The following is a 14598-nucleotide window of genomic DNA, read 5'->3' on the forward strand; positions in this document are numbered from 1 at the left end:
CCGCTACCCTTAGGGTAGAAGGGTATTATAACTTAGTGTCTCTATGAAGGCAGAAGGAGACATCTCCGACTCTATATTCTTGATCACAGCCTCCACCTGAGACGATATAGCCATATTCATCAGAACACCTATGTAGATCTGAGAGACAATAAGAGATAGAGCTATAACTTTTGATCGACAGTAGTTGTTATGTTTGCAGGCATATCAAGTTCGTTTCAAATTTGCCGAATTTTGGTGCAATAATAACTATATTCTTTATGATTCCTGAAAGTTTGGTGGCGATCAGATACAAAATGTAAAAGTTACTAAAGAAAAACTTTTGTATAAGGAAAACGCCTACATTCTACGGTTTTTAGTTGCTTCGGCTGACAATCTGGTATATTTTGCACTCTATGGTATATTTTGCATGTACTACTCTATCAATGTACTGTACTGTATCAACCCAAAATATCCCTTTGTATATTTTTAGTATTTTTGCGGTATAATAATTTGGTATATTTTAGGAATAATACCGGATTATTTTGCTCTTATTCTAAATGTATAGCGGCTATCTCAAAGTCGAGCATACTCGGCTGTAGCTTTCTTTCTTGTTTTATATTGTAATTCATTTTTATTTTATTTCAATTTTTTTTTTTTGAATTTTATAGAAATTTTTAATCTATTTTATATTTTATTCTAATTTTGATTTAGCTTAAATTTTAGTTTCTTTTTATTTTATTTATTTGTCGTTAATTTATAATTTTATTATTATTATTATTATTAATGTATATTATATTAAGAAAAAAGTACTTGGTTATTTAATTGTCTTTGAACTGAGGTTTTATTCGTTAACAGCCTTTTGTTTATACTATAACATTAATTAATGTCTTGGTTTTAATACTATTTTTGACAATGAGGAATTATTATATGACTAGCTTAGGCAGTCTTGGTAGCCGGGAGATTCTCCTTTGGCTTCTCCGGTGCATCGTTGTTGGCCTCGTTGTGCTTCACATTCAGATGAGCCGGTCCAACCTGCTGAATCTGCACCACACGCTCCTTGGACTCTATAGCCAGCGGCTTGGGTGCACGTACAGTGAGCACTCCGTCCGAGGACAGCGAGGACACCACCTTGTCAGCCTCGTAGCCCTCTGGCAAGGAATAGCGACGCACAATGTGCCGTGAGATGTAGCCATGATCATCCTCGCGTTCCTCGTGCTTGGCCTCGACGACAATGGAGTTGTCCACCACCTTGACAGTGAGTTCGTTGGGAGTGAACTGACTCACATCCATGCAGACCTGGAAGGCATCTTTGCCCTGCTGAACGTCGAACGACAAATCAAGCCAACCATCGCCAGCTGCTCCATCTGCTTCGTTGAAGTGCTTCAAGACGCCTCTGGCCCGCTTGCTGTGGCGATTGCTTTGATGCATGCGAGGAATGCTTAGTTCTGGATACACGATGCAATAAGGATTGTACATTTTCCACAGTGACATATTTTTTATTTTTTTTATCGGTCAAAATAAAAATGTAACTTTAAAAGAAAACTGAATTTTCGAAATTCCACTTTTTGCGCACGACGAATTAATTCGACTGACTCTGACGAGATTAGTTTTTCAACTGAGTCAAAAACGAGCGACAGAGCTGCTTTTATACCACAGCGCGCTCTCTTCTAGAAATATCGCGAGCCTACTACGATGTATCGAAAACATCGTAGTCACGTTAGAAAGAGACAGAGTTTTAGCAATGAAGAGCGAGAAACAGCGAGAGCTTTCTAGAGGGTTCGAGAAACTTAAGAGAGTGATTTTATATGAGTGTGTGTAAAAATGCCGCAAACAAAATTTAATGCATTTGTTTATGCAGATGCAAAATGTACACACATACATAAATATACATATTTATGTGCTTATTGTATGCAAATCAGTCGCTGAAAAAGTATTTTTTGGTAGTGAGTGATAACAAATTTGATTTAGTTCTATTTGTAGCTTTATTGGATTCTCACAGTATAAATGCAAATGACATACAAATACAATTAAATTTCCGTGTTGTTTTACATATTTAAAATAATACACATGTGATCGTATTTTCAAAATACACATTCTTAGGCCTAAGCACACTGGTTAAAAAGTGAATCTTAAATGTGGCTTTAAAATTGCTTAATGCTACTACACCAATGTGCTGTGATGAATATTCTCTTTATGCGATGTTCAAGTGTTGCCTTTGTATGCGTGTGTGTGTGTGTGTTTGTGGTTTTTAGTCTTGAACTCTCCTGCGAGCAGCCCTGCATTTCGTTTCCTATTGCCCGCCATCTTAAACTCGCTTTGCCATCTCGTTCTCTCAATCTAAATCTCGTCTACTTGCCGGTCTCCATCTTCTCGCTCGCTCCATTCTCGGCCTTTCCTTTGCCATCAGCAGCCACAGCACTGGTGGCGCCCTCTGGCGCCTTAACACTCAAGTGAGCCGGACCAGTTTGCTGAATTTGCACAATGCGCTCCTGCTTCGCCTGCTCCTTGTCTTGTGGCGGCGGCGCCTTCAACGTGAGCACACCATCCGAGGAGACAGTGGAGACGACCTCGTTGCCATCGTACTCCTTGGGCAGCGTATACTTGCGCACAAAATGACGCTGGATCATGCCGTGGCCATCCTCGCGCTCCTCATGCTTGCCCTCGACAATCACCGTTTTGTCCACAACCTTGACGCTGAGTTCGCTGGGCTTGAACTGTGCCACATCCATGCACACCTGGAAACCATCCTTGCCAATGATGGGCAAGAGCGCATTTTGTCCACCGGATGGACGACGACGCGATGCTGGCACCAGCTGATGATGATGACTGCTGCGCTCATAGGGCATGAAATGGGGACGACGACGATGTGCCACATGGTGTGGCATCATCAGGCGCGGACGGTGGAACAGTTCGTGCGCGTGCACGCCGAAGCCGAAGTCATCGTCCAGCATATGATCCCAGTCGCTGTAGGCGCTCTCGAGATCGCGTGCCAAGCTCAACAGTGGAACAATCGACATCTTGTATGTTTGTATATAATGTAATTTACTTTTATGTTATGTACTTTTTTTAATTCTTCGCTTATTTTTCTGCACAGCAGTTATTCTCACGACGACGTTTCAATTGCAATTCTGGCGGCGGCGACGGCGACGCACGCTTTTATACCGACGCCAAAGGGCGACCGCTTGTTGCTGCTGCTGCGCTCTTCTCTGCCAGCGTTGTGCTCTTTCTTTTGTCTGTGTGCGTGAGAGACGGCTAAACTTTTTGTTTGTTTGCTCGCTCTCTCGATCTCACTCAGAAAGTTCTTGCAATTTCTTGAAGTTTTCAAATGCCGACAAATGTACGTATGAATGTATGAAAATAAATTGTAAATGTTTAAGCAGCTATTTATTTTAATTATTTCCTTTTGCATTTTTGCACAGCAGTGTTAAATGCTAAAGTGCTAAATCAAAGCAAGAGCAAAGCGCAGTCACCGCGACTGAGAGAGAGAGTGATAGGGAAGAGAGCGCGACGTTGAGTGTATGCAAGTGCATTGAACTCATGCTATCTCTGTTTGCCCAGCCGGTTTGTTATTGTTTTCCTTTTGTGGCATTCTTATTTATTGCCCAAGTGCAAATGTGTTCTCTGTGTGTGTGTGCGGTACATAGCAAACACACTCAGACACGGATTGATTTTTTTTGTGTGCTCTCTTTGCGGCAAACATTTCGGTGCTGATGCATTCGCAGATGAAAAAGTTGCAAAAATGTGTACACACATGCATACTTATGTACCCTTTTTATGTGTGTGTGTTTGCCCGAAAACTTTCTGTATTGCACTGCTGCAGCCCTGGTCAAAGTCACTCGCAAAAGTAATTGCACACACGTTTATGGGTGCATAATAAAAGTCCTTTATTACCATTTAATATTTTTTATTACCATTTCATAATATAAATGAAGTTATAATATATAATATAAACATAATTTCGTAAACAGTAAATGCAGTTACAATGCAAATGTTTTATTTGATGTAAGCCACTAATAATGATAGGTGTGCTAAAATATTTTTGACTAAGTGTAATTTTTAATTCATTACGATTTTTGTTATATCGTAAAAAGTAAATGCAGTTACAATCTCTTTTATGCTTTTAAAATAATGGGTGTTGCTATACTATGATGACTCACTGTATTATTTTTTAATGCGTGATGTATTTCGTATATAAAACAGACATTGACTTTGATTATTATAATTATTAATAGTATAATGATGTATGACTTGGTGATGATTTGATGCTCCATTTACTTGTCATTGGTGGCAGCCTCCTCAATCTGTTCCGTGGCATTGTGCTTCACATTGAGATGAGCTGGTCCCACCTGCTGGATCTGAACAATGCGCTCGCTGCCCTTCTCCTCGATGGCCAACGGCTTTGGCACATTCACAGTGAGCACTCCGTCCGAGGACAGCGTGGAGGCGACCTTCTCCGGCTCGTAGCCCTCCGGTAGAGCATAGCGACGCACAAAGTGCCGGGTGATGTAGCCATGATCATCCTCGCGTTCCTCATGCTTGCCTTCGACGACAATCGAATTGTCCACCACCTTGACATTGAGTTCGCTGGGCTTGAATTGAGCGACATCCATGCACACCTGGAAGCCATCCTTGCCCACTTTGCAGGCGGCTGGTTTGTCCAGTTGCTTCAGCTGTTGCTCCAAAGGATGTGCGGCGAGTGCCAGATAAGGATTCCTCTGCTGACGACGCCAGCAACAGGGTGACTCGTAGAATGGAGCCACGGACATGCGATTTAAATCATCAGCCAGGCTGAGTAGCAATGGAAGATTGGCAGCCATAGTATTCTCCAAATAAGAAAGTGTATTTTAATTACTATTTGCTGATTTGTTGTTTTTTTTTTCACACCAACTCCTTGGCGAGCGACTTGTTGTTGCTTCGGCTTTGCGTTTCGAACTGATGCCGAGCAAACGAATCGTCGGCTATTTATAGCTCGCCTCTTCGTTGGCAGCTTTCGTGCGTGTGAGCGAGACGGGGCAGATGTCAAAGGGACAGCGAAACTTCTGGCTCTGTTTTCGCGTAGAAAATTGTTCTGGAAGCAGCTCGAAAAATGTACATGCGAAAAGAATGTACATAAATACATATTATGTATTGCATTATGTACAATATTTATACGCAACAATCGCCATGGCACTGAAAGAAAGCGAGAGTGCGACAGATGAACACACAAATTACAGTTACAATTACTCATCGTGAGTATGATAATAGAAACAGCGAGTGAAAGAGAGAGAGAGAGAGGAGCAGCTGAAAAAGATACTGAAAGAATATTCTACGCGGCTCTGGCAACTGCCAGATAAACTTATCTGAAGAAAGATGCTTTGCCAATCGCATTAATTTTCATTTCATAAATAAAACACTAATGTACTTAATATTATACATATTTTATATTAAAAAACTCAATAAATACAATTTTACAAAAGATGTAAGTAGAAATTCTGTAATTCAAGGCAAAGAAATGAACCCTTGACCCACTGTGACATTCATTCTACGTGTATGTACATACATATATGTATGTATGTAATATATTGTACACCTCTTAAGTAATTATTTCCTAAGTACATACATTCGTACATAGAAAAGAATGTGTACTTCATGATTCTACCTTAAATATCAACTTCCTTTTATGCTATATACTATCTTCAGCTGGTTTTAAGTTACAAAGGTACATAAATGACATAATAGGTCTTTGTTTACACGTTTTGTTGGCGTACTTAGACGATTATTCTGTAATTTAATTCATTACTTAATGTGCGTCTCAAAACTTTCATAACTTTCGAAGACTTTTTAATAAGAAATAAAATAAAGTACACAGCAAAGAGCATGAAATTTTGTATTTAACAAGTTTAGTATATTTTAGTATATTTATTTTTTAGTATATTTAGTATATTTTTAAACATTGGTATTTTATAATATTACTAATTAAGCTAGTTATAAACTTAACGAAACCAATAAATGTTAATAAACTTAAGAGCATAGTTTTGGAATTTAAAAAAAAATGTACTCTAAGATCTAATTTTCTGATTGTCAACACATTTTCTTATCTAATTGCCTGTATGAATATGAAAAAGTTTCTATACCTTTATGGATGGTATTTAAATACCTATGCATATATGTACATATGTATATACATATACATTCATATTCACTGCTGTATGAACTCACGTCTGTAGGTATCTACATATGTATGTATGTATGTACATAAACATACATAGTACCTATGTATGTAAGCACTGTTATTTCAAATGTACATACATACATACATATATACATACATACATATATACATACATACATATATTCATACATACATATATACATACATACATACATACATACATAGATATAAATGTTTCTAATAGATACCATTCATGTCAGCGTATTTATGCGTATTTCTGCACGTTTTACGTTTAAGCGGCATTTGCAGCCTGGCTTTCCAGCGTAGTGTACAGCCAATGTACATATACATAATACATAACATATTATATATATATGTTCATATGTACAATAACATTATTGTTGAATACAATTAATTGACATGTAGATAAATACTCGTATGTATGCACACAAAAAATATGTAGGAATGTAACTCTGCACTCAAATCCTCAGTTCTTACATTTGTAATCTCATTCTGCTTCATCACTTCCAGACTATGCTCTCCACAACTGACAAACAAACACATACACAAACGTACGTACATATCGACAAGTGTATGAATGTGTAAGCACTTGCATGTGTGTGTGTGCAATTTCATTACCATACACCTTCGCTGCTTCTGCTGCTGCTGCTGCGTTTTGCAAGTTGCAACCCTCTCTCCAATCGCACAGTTGCCCAAGTCTCCACAACGATTGTCTGCCTCTCGTCTGGACGCTGATTGCACACATACACATGACCATACATACATACGTGCACTTCCATTTGATACATACATACTTACATACAAGGCAGCGCCTCACCCACAGCTGCTTTGCTGCTGACGACTGCACACAGTTGCAATCGCTGCTCTCATATATGTACGTGTATGCAAGTGTGCAGTCTACATTACAGCGCCATCCAACGGTTGACAACACTGCGCATGTTTCGCTGCTGCTGACTTTGCCATCTCCATCCTGCTCTGCAGCTTATTGTTATCATTGGCGAAATTGTCGCTGTCGCGGTCGTCGTTGTTGCCGGTCGGCCTTCCAGACACACACACACATGCGCTGGAGAGACGCAGCCAACCAGCTGTTGTTGTAGTTGCCGGCACTGAACGTCGCGGTTTGTTGTTGTTGTTTGTTGCTGGCGCTCTCAGCTGTTTTAGCTGTTTTTGCCGGCTGAGCGGTGGGAATTCAGCTGCAACATGGCCACTTTACATGCGACGCAGCAGCGTATGCGTGAGTGTGTGTGAATAGTACATGTTGTGTGTGTGTGTGTATGGGTGTTTGTAGTTTAATTTGAGTGTGTGTCTGGGCAAAAAGGCGTAGGTCGCGAGAGGCTGAAGCCGGTTTCGACTTTTTTTTTTGTTGGTTTGTCAAGTTTGCCGGTTTTTGCCTGGAATACTTTCTTTGTTCTGCCAACCGGAAAATTGCCAGCAAAGCTGTCTGCAAATAAACATAGCATGAGTGTGTGTAAATGTGTGTATGTATGTGGTGTATGTATGTATGAATGTTTGTATGTACATTTTGTATATGTTTTCAGCTCTTATTTCATGATTGTCGCCAGTTTGCTGCTATTGATTTTATTTTTCGACAATTCCCAAAAACTGTGCAAATAAACAATGATTATTTCGCCACAGCCTCACTTCACTTTGCATAGGAGTGCGAGAGGGAGAGAGCGATACTGAGCTGCTTGCTGCCTTCCACTCATCCAGGCACGTTTTCCAGGCCAGACAAAACGTTTTCCATTCAGCGCTGCACAGCCGTTTAAAAGCAGCCGCATTCAGCAATAAGCCCTCAAACGTCATCCAGTTAGAAGCCGGAACGGATCGCAGCGCAACGCATCGCATCGCAACGCGTCGTGTTTTCCTCCTATATAGAGAGTGTCCAAGTCCAGTGTCTAGTGTCCAGTGTCGCATCATCCAGAGATCCCAGCCAGCAAATAAAGTGAAAAACGAGAAGAGAAGAGAAAATGTCATTAATACCATTTATACTCGATCTCGCGGAGGAGTTGCACGACTTCAACTTGCAACGCAATCTTAATCTCGGCCTGGACCTCATGGATGAGGTTGGGGGAGGTGGCTTCGGTGTGTATCCCTTGGAGCAGCAGCTGGCAGCCGCCACAGTAGGAGCAACCTCAACACAAGGCGCACAACAACAACAACAGCTGTCGCCGCCATCGGGTCGCCGTGTGGCTGCCACACGTCTTGGCCACTCCTCCTCCCCGCCAGCAGGGGGCACATCGATGCTCTGGGTGCCCATTAAGAGCGGATTGGGATTGGGCATGGGAATGGGACATCGTCATCATCCCTATGGACGTGTGGCCGGAGCCAAGACCGTCTGCTGCAATAAGTCGCTGCTGGAGTTGGAGAAAGAGATGGGCGACAAGGTCAACTCGAGTTCCTCCGCCGCTTCCGCCTGCTCCTCCTCTTCAGCAACACCATCAGCAGCAGCAGCAGCCAAGACAACAGCAGCAACTTCTTCCTCTGCCTACTCGGTGGTCAATCGGAATGGTTTCCAGGTGAGCATGAACGTCAAGCAGTTCGCTGCCGACGAGCTCAGTGTGAAGACCATCGACAATTGCATCGTCGTCGAGGGGCAGCACGACGAGAAGGAGGACGGACATGGGGTCATCTCGCGTCACTTTATACGCAAATATCTGCTACCCAAGGGCTTCGATCCGGCCGACGTTCATTCCACGCTCTCTTCGGACGGCATTCTCACTGTTCGTGCGCCACCACCGCCGCCGCCCGCTCCCAAGTTGGGTGAAGAGAGAGCCGTGGAGCGCATTGTCGACATACAGCAGCTGCAGTCGGCGTCGCAGTCGCAGCAGCCACAGCAGCAGCAGCCGAAGGATGTGCAGTTGGCAACTCCAAAAGCAACGAACGAAGTTGAAGCGCAGCCAGCGCCAAAAACAGCTGCAGCATCGGCTGCTCTCAACAACAACAGCGAGACGAAGAGCAACAACTCGAATAATAACAACAACAGTGAGCCGAAGAGCAACACGAACAGCAGCGAGCCGAAGAGCATCACGAACAACAGCGAGCCGAAGAGCAACACGACCAGCAGCGAGCCGAAGAGCGCAGTCAACAACACTACGAATAACAACAACAGCGAGCCGAAGAGCAGCACCAACTCTAGCAACAGCGAGCCGAAGAGCAGCGATTCGAAATGCGCTGAAGAGCGCAATGGCAATGTAGAAACAACTGCGGCAGCCGCTGTTGCCGTCGATGTCAACGCCAACGCCAACGCAGCTGAGACATCCACTGCGACTGCGACTACGACTGCAGAAGAAACTGCAAATGCAAAAACAAAAGAGACAGAGACTGAGCCCGATGTGCAAACTTCCAATAGCAACAACAATGCCACAACTACTACTTCCATTGCCAATTCTAATTCGAGTGCCAACAACGGCGAACAGCAGCAGCAGCCAGAGTCAGAGTCTCTGATGGAAGTGGACTCTGCCGAAGCTGCAAGCGCCGCCAAAGAAGACGCCGCCGTTAGCAGCAGCAGCAGCAGCGCTGCAGAGGAAACGAAACCCGAAGATGCCAATGCCAATGGCAAGTCAAGCATCGCCGAGAAAAAAGAGGAGCAGCAACAGCAGCAGGACGAGGAGGATGAGATGCCAGCCGCCAAGAAAGCCAAAACAGAAACGGTTACAACGGCAGCAGAGGAGCCACCAAAGGAGGAGAAGAGCGTCAAAGGTGCCGAGGAAATTGCTGCTGAGGATGCAGCCATATTGCTGGCCAAGAATCAGGCCAACAATGAGAATGGTGCTGCAGTCACAGTTACAGTTCCCGTTGCTGTCGCTGTCGCTGCCGGCGGCAAGGCTGAAGAGGCCAAATGAATAAAGAGAGACTGAATTAAAGAGAACTACAACTACATACAACCACAAGAATTAAGAGAAATTTGCGCGTTTTATGCTCTAAATGTTTTTTGTGTTTAATTCCACAAATTCGCAAATACACCAAGAATATTAGAGAGATAGAAAGAGACACGAGTTCCCAAGAGAACGCAGAGAAGAGATGAAACTATGATATGAAATTATGATTTCCTACACAGCAAAAGTGTGAAACAATTACGACTACAAGTATTCAGTAAACATTAAGCACATTATGTACTTAACTTACAAGTAAATAAAGAATTCAAAGAGTATTTGTTTGTCGTTTGCCCTTTTGCGTTTGTGTTGCCGTTGCATTTTTAAAGCTCTTTATTTCATAGTCGCGCGCTCTTTCACACACATACAAATACAAACCGGCATCTAGCTGTCAGACATGTACATATGTTTCTCCCACTCTCACAATAGAAAGGGCGCGATGTTTCTAGAAATGTCACACTCACACACACACGCACTAGCTGCAATTTTAGGGCTATAAAAAGCCGACGCCAAGGCGGCTGCCATTACAGTTGTTTAACAGTTGTTAGTGCAAACAGAACTTTCGCAGTGCGAAAAGCAAAGTTGAAATTTAAAAAGAAGTGAAAACTTTAAATCAGAAAAGATGTCGATGTCTCATATGCTCTCGCTGATGGACGCCCTCCAGGGCACACGTCAACCCGTCTACGACTTTGGCATGGGCATGCATCCCCGCCAGCTGCAATCGTGGTCCACAACACCATCCTTGCTGATGAATCCCTGGCAGTGCGCACATCCTGCCTGCCCCACATCGCCCGCCAACAACAAGCTGTTGATGGGCAATCGTCAAAAGCGTGACATGCTCAAGCAATCCAACGGAGCTGGAGATGCCTGGAATATGCCCATGTCGCAGGTGGGCAAAGATGGCTTCCAGGTGTGCATGGATGTCACACAGTTCAGTCCTAACGAACTCACTGTCAAGGTGGTCAACAACTCCATCATGGTCGAGGGCAAGCACGAGGAGCGCGAAGATGATCATGGCTACATCTCACGGCACTTTGTACGGCGCTATGCCTTGCCAGAAGGCTACGAGGCTGACAAGGTGATGTCTTCGTTGTCCTCGGATGGCGTGCTCACTGTCAATGTGCCAAAGCCACAGGCCATTCAGGACAAATCGAAGGCGCGCCACATTCAAATCCAGCAGGTGGGACCAGCTCACCTCAATGTGAAGTCGAATACCGCGGAGACAAAGCCTGAGGAGAAGCTCACCAATGGCACCAAGTAGGCTGCACAGCATCTCCTCCACATTTCCTGTGATTTTATACCCATTGTATTTATTGAGCAAAAGACTTAAAATAAACGATTAAAAACGAATATATACAAATTTGTCATTCATTTGGAAAATGGGAAATAAAAACATTTGGTATTTTATTTTTTTAGGTAGTGATTTTTAATGGTTTTATATATTTGCCTTTGCCAGCTTCATTAAAAAACTACAAGTTTGAATAGTTAAGAAGTTTATTAAGTTTATGTATGTCTGTATGTATGAATGTACATCACTTATGAAAGTACGTACATACTTTTTACTGGTTGCTTTTTATAACATCAAAAATGGCGCTAATGAATTGTTGTAGTCAATAAAGTACAAAAATGAGGCTTAACATTTGAACGACACAATTTATATGCATTTCCTTTCAAACAAATTTTGCAGTCAAGATTTTATGTTGAGACTTTGCTGCCATTTGATGTGAATCTAAGGTTCATAGCAAAATTATAAGACAATTTTTCTGTGACTATTTCCGTTTAATTTGGAGGTGTCTATAATTTTACGGAAGCAATTGCCATTTGCTGCTGTTGTAAATCATGCATGCAAATTCAAAGCATAAAAATAGTCTATTTATACGTAAAGTATTTTTTGTTCTCTTTTTCGCTGTATTTTTATTATTAGTATATTGAGTTGAACAAATTGTATATGCTGCAAAAGGATGCTGTCTGCTTTAGTATAATTGTTTGAGCCGGCTAGTATATTTTTTAAGGACAGCTTTGCGGCGGTCACACTTCCGTAGGGTCACACTGCACTCTTGCACCTGCTGCAACGGTTTATTGCGCATTACGTTGTTGTTGCCGCCATTGCTTGCACACATATTTATTTTGCTTATTTAAAACTAATTTCGCTGCGCCAAAAATAGTTCACCTTGAATCAGGGGCAGTCTAAAGAGGAGGAGAAGGAGGATGCTCTGCACTATTTCCAGGGCAACGCCAGTTTGCCCGTCTCATGCACTCGCACCAACCGCTCGCTGGGACTGTAGTACTTGGCTGGTGGTGGCGGAGGCGCCTTAATGGTGAGAATGCCATCGGTGGAGATGTCCGAGATGACCTCGTTGGCGTTGTAGCCGCGGGGCAGAAGATATTTGCGCACAAAGTGTCGCTCCACGTAGCCATTGGCGCCTTCGTTGCGCTTGCCATGATTACCCTCGACCATGACATAGTCATCGTTGGTCTTCACCACAATTTCATGGGGGCGAAATTGACGCACATCGATATCGATGCGGAATCCCTTCTCATCCGCATGCACACGCTCCCCCGCATAGTAGTTGTCCCATCGCATGGGATACGCCCATTCGTAAGGCGAGGATTGGATCAATTGATTGCGCACTCGACGTGACACCAGCTCATCCAAGGGACGCAGATAATCCCGACTGCTTAAAGCGGAGGGAACAGTAGTGTTGGGCCACCAGCTGCGTGGATCATCCCAGAGATAGGGATACAAGTCGTAGGGCGGTTGGTAGAGCGGACGCGGACGATCCAATTCCCGGGCAAGATCACGATACGAGGAGCTTCGCACCAAAGCCATCACAAGATGCGCGCGTTCAAGATGCTTATAAAAATTGTCAACGGCGCCGTCAGCGCTTTTATAGCCTACGCGACGTTGATCATCATCAAGAGACGACAACGAAGACGACGAGCAATTGGCCTCGACTCGTGTCGGATGCGGATGGGCAATGTGTAGGGGATTGATGATTCATTTGCTCGATGCGCGAAGGTCGCCAAACAAGATGCAAGCGCAATGTTGGACGCGAGTCAAGTGGACGTCATCGAGGAGAGTGTAGGAGAGGGAAAAGATGAGGAGCGAACAGGCGGGGAACAAGCAATAAAGCAGGAGGAGGCAACAGATGTGAAGGAGGCAACAGAAGAGGAAGAGGCTACAGATGAGGAGATGGCATTAGAAGAATATAAAGGCAACACGGAGGAGAAAACATCAGAAGTAGAAGGAAACAACAAACTAGAAGGAACGGACAGAGGAGGAAAAGGCAAAGCAGGAAGAGGAGGCTTCCACGGGATCGGGAGAAGGAGATGGTACATAAAGTGCAAGTGGCGATTGCCAAGCGAAAGTAGATGCATATTATTTGTTTACGTTTTAATACCCAATACTTATTAGGTAAAGGGGTATATTAAAAGAATGAAACATCGGTTCCTTAAAAAACAAACTCAAATCAGAATGAAAAGCCCAAACTATAAAGGGATATCTATCCTTAGATGACATGTCTGATAATTCTCTTCTATTCTCTCTTTCAATTTCGTAATGAGTATTACCGGGTATCCCACAGTCGAATACACGCAAATGCATTACTTTGTGATTATTTATTGCTAATTTTACAGACTTTGAATTTGTAGCTACTCTAAAGATAAATACGAATAGGGAAGGGAAAGATGGCACCAGGATATTGTTGTTCACTTCTCTTTATCCTCCTTGGGAGGATTCGCCTTGACGTTGTCCGCCGCTAGACCAGTTTGTTGAATGGGCACCACGCGCTCCTTGAGCGCCTCCTGCTCGGCAGCTGGAGGATTGGGCACGCTGATGGTGAGCACACCATCGCTGCTTAGACTAGAGGTCAGTTGTTCCACATCGTAGCCCTTGGGCAGGACAAAGCGGCGCAAGAATTGACGGGAACTATAGCCACCCAATTCATCCTCCTGTTGCTCCGATTTGCCCTCGATGATGACGCTGTTGTCGACGGTCTTGACGGTCAACTCGTTGGGCCTGTAGACGCTGACATCCAAACTGACCTGATAGCCATCCTTGCCCACTGTGGCCGGTGGTGCAAACTGCTGCTCCTGCCAGCGCGCGATCTGCTTCCAGTTGCGGGGCAATGCAACCGCCGACCACAGTGGAGGATCGTGGAAGAGCGAATGCAAGGGCGACTGGAAGGGCGCCACACGTGGCAGCCGTGACATCTCCTCGGCCAGGCGCAGAAACATGGGCAGCGAACGCATCTTTGTAAGTCCGGTTGTTTTTGATGAAATTCCCTCTATGTAATTTTGTGAAAAGCTCTTCGGAGCTCTGTCTGCTTTGATCAACTGTTTCGAAATGTGAGCGAAGCGCGTGCCCGGCTGCTATTTATATGTCACGCCGTTTGCCGAGAACTTTCCGGCGCTCTCTCGACGCGCGGCAACAGCTGATGCAATTTTCTGTGCGGCCTTTGAAAATGTCACAGGTCGCTGGCTACATAGAAAACTTCGCTGATGTTCTCTCGTGTTTTCTCGATAACTATCGAAATGTCGATTATTTTTAACTACAGCTGCATATGCAGCACTTGT

The 14598-nt window shown here is 43.7% G+C and overlaps 7 protein-coding genes across 7 annotated transcripts; 2 read left to right on the forward strand and 5 right to left on the reverse strand.

The window, feature by feature from the left end:
- Positions 1-793: 793 nt before the first annotated feature.
- Positions 794-1600, reverse strand: LOC117568440 (heat shock protein 23-like). The gene has a single exon (XM_034249108.2). The coding sequence runs from the start codon at positions 1468-1470 to the stop codon at positions 916-918; it is 555 nt and encodes a 184-aa protein (XP_034104999.1). The 5' UTR covers positions 1471-1600; the 3' UTR covers positions 794-915.
- A 337-nt stretch (positions 1601-1937) lies between these two features.
- On the reverse strand, positions 1938-3112 carry LOC117568439 (heat shock protein 27). The gene has a single exon (XM_034249107.2). It carries the CDS (start codon positions 2994-2996, stop codon positions 2328-2330), a length of 669 nt encoding a protein of 222 aa, XP_034104998.1. The 5' UTR covers positions 2997-3112; the 3' UTR covers positions 1938-2327.
- Positions 3113-4104: 992 nt separating this feature from the next.
- LOC117568441 (heat shock protein 23) lies at positions 4105-4917 on the reverse strand. The gene has a single exon (XM_034249109.2). The coding sequence runs from the start codon at positions 4794-4796 to the stop codon at positions 4251-4253; it is 546 nt and encodes a 181-aa protein (XP_034105000.1). The 5' UTR covers positions 4797-4917; the 3' UTR covers positions 4105-4250.
- A 3012-nt stretch (positions 4918-7929) lies between these two features.
- LOC117568212 (heat shock protein 67B1) lies at positions 7930-10301 on the forward strand. The gene has a single exon (XM_034248684.2). It carries the CDS (start codon positions 8119-8121, stop codon positions 9991-9993), a length of 1875 nt encoding a protein of 624 aa, XP_034104575.1. The 5' UTR covers positions 7930-8118; the 3' UTR covers positions 9994-10301.
- A 235-nt stretch (positions 10302-10536) lies between these two features.
- LOC117568217 (heat shock protein 26) lies at positions 10537-11373 on the forward strand. Its single transcript, XM_034248691.2, has one exon. The coding sequence runs from the start codon at positions 10646-10648 to the stop codon at positions 11282-11284; it is 639 nt and encodes a 212-aa protein (XP_034104582.1). The 5' UTR covers positions 10537-10645; the 3' UTR covers positions 11285-11373.
- Positions 11374-11891: 518 nt separating this feature from the next.
- On the reverse strand, positions 11892-12888 carry LOC117568218 (heat shock protein 27). The gene has a single exon (XM_034248692.2). It carries the CDS (start codon positions 12851-12853, stop codon positions 12242-12244), a length of 612 nt encoding a protein of 203 aa, XP_034104583.1. The 5' UTR covers positions 12854-12888; the 3' UTR covers positions 11892-12241.
- A 738-nt stretch (positions 12889-13626) lies between these two features.
- Positions 13627-14490, reverse strand: LOC117568220 (heat shock protein 22). The gene has a single exon (XM_034248694.2). It carries the CDS (start codon positions 14272-14274, stop codon positions 13732-13734), a length of 543 nt encoding a protein of 180 aa, XP_034104585.1. The 5' UTR covers positions 14275-14490; the 3' UTR covers positions 13627-13731.
- Between the last annotated feature and the right edge of the window lie 108 nt (positions 14491-14598).

This window comes from Drosophila albomicans, chromosome 3 (genome assembly GCF_009650485.2).
Source record: "Drosophila albomicans strain 15112-1751.03 chromosome 3, ASM965048v2, whole genome shotgun sequence".
NCBI lineage: Eukaryota > Metazoa > Arthropoda > Insecta > Diptera > Drosophilidae > Drosophila > Drosophila albomicans.

Bases quoted from the DNA above. Each gene is read 5' to 3' on its own strand.
- LOC117568440 (XM_034249108.2), bottom strand. From the start codon at position 1,470: ATGTCACTGTGGAAAATGTACAATCCTTATTGCATCGTGTATCCAGAA.
- LOC117568439 (XM_034249107.2), bottom strand. From the start codon at position 2,996: ATGTCGATTGTTCCACTGTTGAGCTTGGCACGCGATCTCGAGAGCGCC.
- LOC117568441 (XM_034249109.2), bottom strand. From the start codon at position 4,796: ATGGCTGCCAATCTTCCATTGCTACTCAGCCTGGCTGATGATTTAAAT.
- LOC117568212 (XM_034248684.2), top strand. From the start codon at position 8,119: ATGTCATTAATACCATTTATACTCGATCTCGCGGAGGAGTTGCACGAC.
- LOC117568217 (XM_034248691.2), top strand. From the start codon at position 10,646: ATGTCGATGTCTCATATGCTCTCGCTGATGGACGCCCTCCAGGGCACA.
- LOC117568218 (XM_034248692.2), bottom strand. From the start codon at position 12,853: ATGGCTTTGGTGCGAAGCTCCTCGTATCGTGATCTTGCCCGGGAATTG.
- LOC117568220 (XM_034248694.2), bottom strand. From the start codon at position 14,274: ATGCGTTCGCTGCCCATGTTTCTGCGCCTGGCCGAGGAGATGTCACGG.